Source organism: Cannabis sativa, chromosome 4 (assembly GCF_029168945.1).
Source record: "Cannabis sativa cultivar Pink pepper isolate KNU-18-1 chromosome 4, ASM2916894v1, whole genome shotgun sequence".
NCBI lineage: Eukaryota > Viridiplantae > Streptophyta > Magnoliopsida > Rosales > Cannabaceae > Cannabis > Cannabis sativa.
In genome coordinates this window covers 69,533,503-69,537,707 of record NC_083604.1, presented here as the reverse complement: position 1 = coordinate 69,537,707, position 4,205 = coordinate 69,533,503, and the positions used below count along the sequence as shown (strand labels likewise).

The 4,205-nt window shown below is 31.2% G+C and overlaps 1 protein-coding gene across 1 annotated transcript; it reads left to right on the top strand.

The window, feature by feature from the left end:
* The first annotated feature begins 2,195 nt into the window (after positions 1-2,195).
* LOC115712233 (homeobox-leucine zipper protein HAT22) lies at positions 2,196-3,903 on the top strand. Its single transcript, XM_030640495.2, has 3 exons — positions 2,196-2,950; positions 3,068-3,147; positions 3,268-3,903. The coding sequence occupies exons 1-3, from the start codon at positions 2,417-2,419 to the stop codon at positions 3,557-3,559; spliced, it is 906 nt and encodes a 301-aa protein (XP_030496355.2). The 5' UTR covers positions 2,196-2,416; the 3' UTR covers positions 3,560-3,903.
* Positions 3,904-4,205: the final 302 nt, after the last annotated feature.

The following is a 4,205-nucleotide window of genomic DNA, read 5'->3' as shown; positions in this document are numbered from 1 at the left end:
AGTACGATAGTCCTCAACCAACAAACCAAACTGGGATGACATATGCACTGAGCTATTAATTGCTTGAACAGCAACTAAAGCGTCAGACTCAACAGCCACCCTACCCCAGCCCTTGCGCTTTATCCAACTTAGCGCCTCCTTGATGCCAATGACCTCAGCTATTTCTGCAGATACACAACCCCAACGACTCTCAGAAATAGCTTCAATAAGCTTACCATGGTGATCACGAGCAACACAACCGAAACCAAACTTTTGGTGAGCTTCAAAAATCGCACCATCGACATTCATCTTGACTGTATACTCATCAGGTTTACGCCAACAATTACTTTTAGGGTGATGTATATTAATTAAGCATGATCATATCTAATATTTATATATCTTTATGTAAACAATCATTAATTAAGAAATAAATAAAATATCGTATACAATCATTGGTTGGCGTCTTACGCGGGCTATATAAATAAACTAATGAAAACATAACAAATACAAGTCCAAATTATATATATAACTAATAAATTGCTAATTTAGAAAGCGTGCTTGCTTATGGGAAATAATTCCTTATTTATATTCCCAACTATATATATAACTTTTGTTTTGTTTTGTTGTATTTTATTTAATATATAAATATAATAAACTTTTGTTCCAATAATCTAATTGTAACAATATATCATATGGAAATTATAGTGTATCCTCACCATTCTAAAATATTACTGGTCTGGGGGACCATCAAACAGTTGTTCTCAAATAATATTTTTTTCAAAAGCTTAATATAGTTGATGATGATAAGCAAATGGAACTCATGCTAATCAGTGTTTTTTTTTTCTTAATTTAATTTTTACTTTTTATGATAATAATAATATATAATTAACTATATATATATATTAGGTATTATAATATATCATGGTTTATGGGTGACCTAACTTCTAATCAGTAAGTATCGCCGACAAAGCATTATTGAAAGTGGCTATTGTACTAGTACATAAATAAAGAAGTAGGTCCCAAAACAAGGCTAATCAACTTTCTAGTTAAGCAAAGATCGGATTCTTGTTGATGAATCATATTCTGGCACCATTATAACTCTTTGAATTAAAACTCCAATGGTGTTTTCTACCTACTTTTCTTTTTATTAGTCCATTTGTATTATTTTATAATAATGATAATACTAATTAATATTACTTTTCTCGCACACCAAACAAGAAAATAAAGAAGGCATATAACACTAATCATAAAATGCTATATATAGTTATATATTTATCTATATAATTATGATCTCTCTCTCCACATTCATAAGCAAAGAAAAAATCAAAACCGTCCACCAATCCCTTCATAAACATATTTTTTCTAAAAAAGAAATAAGTAATGGTATTATTTGGAAAAGCAATTATAGATGACATGGTATCTAATCTTAGCCCAATTGAAGCAGGCATGGAATGGGAGACAGTTCATGTGGTCTGATTTTAAAAGGGAAAATTATTATCAGTACCCAATCATCGACTTTCAATTTTTTTATTATTTTTGCAAGAAATAACTTAATTAATATAGGGTGCAATAATCTTTGAATGAGAAGTACGTACAAGAACTTGTATAACAATATTAGCGCTTATAACTGTTCATATCAAAACCTAATTGTGGAAAATGAAAATTAAGAAAAAGTAACCAATAAAAGAAAAAAGTTGACTATAATAATACATGCATATTTATAAAGTGAACCTATATATAAATTTTGTAACAAATTCTAACATTTATATATTTTAAGATAGAAACGTACATAACATAATTAGGTATAAATATATATAATAAAATATTATATATATACATGACAAGAAAGTGGTGGAAATAGTTAAAATTGGTACGTTAATGGGTGGCGAAATGCGAGCGAATCATCATCCTCTTGATGTGTTTCCCACTGCCATGTGAATTCATGTAGGATTCTGTAGAGAGAGAGAGAGATTGTCCTTGTTTGTTTGTTATAATAATGGAGAGAGAAAAATAGTAGTGGGGTTCAAATGGTCAACCTATGTAGCGAGATAGAGAAGGACTTTGATATAAATAATAATTATTATATATTATTTCTTATATATATATTTCTTTTTATTTATTTATCTAAATATTTTTCCTCAATGCCCAGATTCGTTTCTCTACTCATTCTTTGCTTTGATTAATAATCATAGCCACCCACCCACCCACCCAAATGCCCCCACACCAAAAAAAAAAAAAAATTAAAAAAAATTAGTCCCATTCATTCTCACCTCATCACCTCCCTTCTCTTCTTAAGACCCTTTTGCTCCCCATAACATTTCAAGATTCAACCCAAAAACAAATTACCTCTCCACACAGCTTCCACTTTTCCTCTCTTTCTCTCCTTAATTCTTTTGATCAAAATTACTTCTTCTTCTTTTTATTATCATTATTCCAAATGGGGTTCGATGATCTTTGTAATACAGGCCTCGATTTAGGTTTAGGGTTCACAGCTTCAGCTAATAATACTTTTTCCAAAAAACCATCAACGACCACAACCACTTCTTCTTCTTCATTTGAGCCTTCTTTAACTTTGGGTCTTTCCGGCGGTGACCCTTACAATAAAGCCAGAAAGATCATTAGTAGTATTAATATTGATGTGAACAAAGGTGGTAGTACTACTACTACTATTACCACTACTTGTCACGACGAAACACTTAATAATAATAATATGGATTTGTATAGGCAAGCTTCGCCGCCTCACAGTGCGGTTTCTTCCTTTTCCGGCGGCGGCGGCGTTGGCGGTTGTAGTCGGGTTAAGCGTGAAAGAGATCTCAGTAGCGAAGAGATTGAGGTTGAGAAAGTTAATTCTTCTAGAATTATTAGTGATGAAGATGAAGATGGACCTAATGCGAGAAAGAAACTTCGCCTCACCAAAGAACAATCTGCTCTCTTAGAAGAAAGCTTCAAACAACACAGCACTCTCAATCCTGTAATTATTATATATTCCCTTCTCTCTCTTTTTCTCTCTTTCTATATATATATATATATATTTCAATTAGTAATAACTAAAATGTATTGTTTGTGTTTTTTTTATATAAATATACAGAGGCAAAAACAAGCTTTGGCCAGACAGTTAAATCTGAGGCCTAGACAAGTTGAAGTATGGTTTCAAAATAGGCGTGCAAGGTAAATAAATAAATTATTTATGTATATATATTTATCAATACCGTTATATTTATCAGAGATCTATATATTTATCATTAAACGACAACGTTTTGTTTTGTTTTGTTTTTAATAATATTGCAGGACAAAGCTGAAGCAAACTGAAGTAGATTGTGAGTTCTTGAAGAAGTGTTGTGAGACACTGACTGACGAGAACAGAAGGCTGCAAAAGGAGCTACAAGAACTCAAGGCTCTCAAACTCACTCATCAACCTCTGTACATGCATATGCCGGCGGCTACTCTCACCATGTGTCCTTCATGCGAAAGAATCGGCGCCGGTGTCGGCGCCGGCGACGGAGCTTCCAAGAGCCCCTTTTCCATGGCTTCGAAGCCCCACTTCTATAATCCCTTCACCAATCCTTCCGCTGCTTGCTAGGGTTAATTAATATTATATAATGCAAACTTATTTAGTAGTATTATCATATAATTAGGATACTAAAAAATATATATATAAATATAAAAAAGAAAAAAAAAACAATTAAAAAGGCTTCCTAAAATTCCTTGACCCCTATATATTTTTTTGATGAAGGGCTTGTAGCGATCAAGTAAGAGTAGTCGTGTAATTATAATTGTAGAAATGAAGGATAGTATAATTACTGATCAATTTTTACTTCTTTTAATTTTTCTTCTTCTTTTCTTCTTTTAAATATATATATGTTTGTAAAGATATCGAATATATTTTAATGAATGGATTATTGTTATTTATTTTTGGATATCAAATTTTGTGTTATTCTCTTTTTTTTTCTTCCCTTGGAATTGTATTTATTTATATCTGTGGATGGAATTGAAGATAATGTGATAATAAAATTATTATATTTTTAAGGTTTAATTTATGTTGATAATGGTTCAGAAAAATATTTGTACTACAGAAAATGATAATTTATAGTTGCCTCGTGCATGACTTAATATTAGTTGGCCCAAAGTGGAGAAAGGCCAGTATATTGCCATGTATATATGAACTAATAAAAAGAAAAACTTTAATAGTGTTTCTACGTCATGTAATTAGTATTAGTTAATTATTT

Excerpts from the sequence above, each read along its gene's own strand:
- LOC115712233 (XM_030640495.2), top strand. The coding sequence starts at position 2,417 with ATGGGGTTCGATGATCTTTGTAATACAGGCCTCGATTTAGGTTTAGGG. Across the intron at positions 2,951-3,067 it reads AACACAGCACTCTCAATCCT|AGGCAAAAACAAGCTTTGGC; the intron begins GTAATTATTATA and ends ATAAATATACAG. Across the intron at positions 3,148-3,267 it reads TTTCAAAATAGGCGTGCAAG|GACAAAGCTGAAGCAAACTG; the intron begins GTAAATAAATAA and ends ATAATATTGCAG.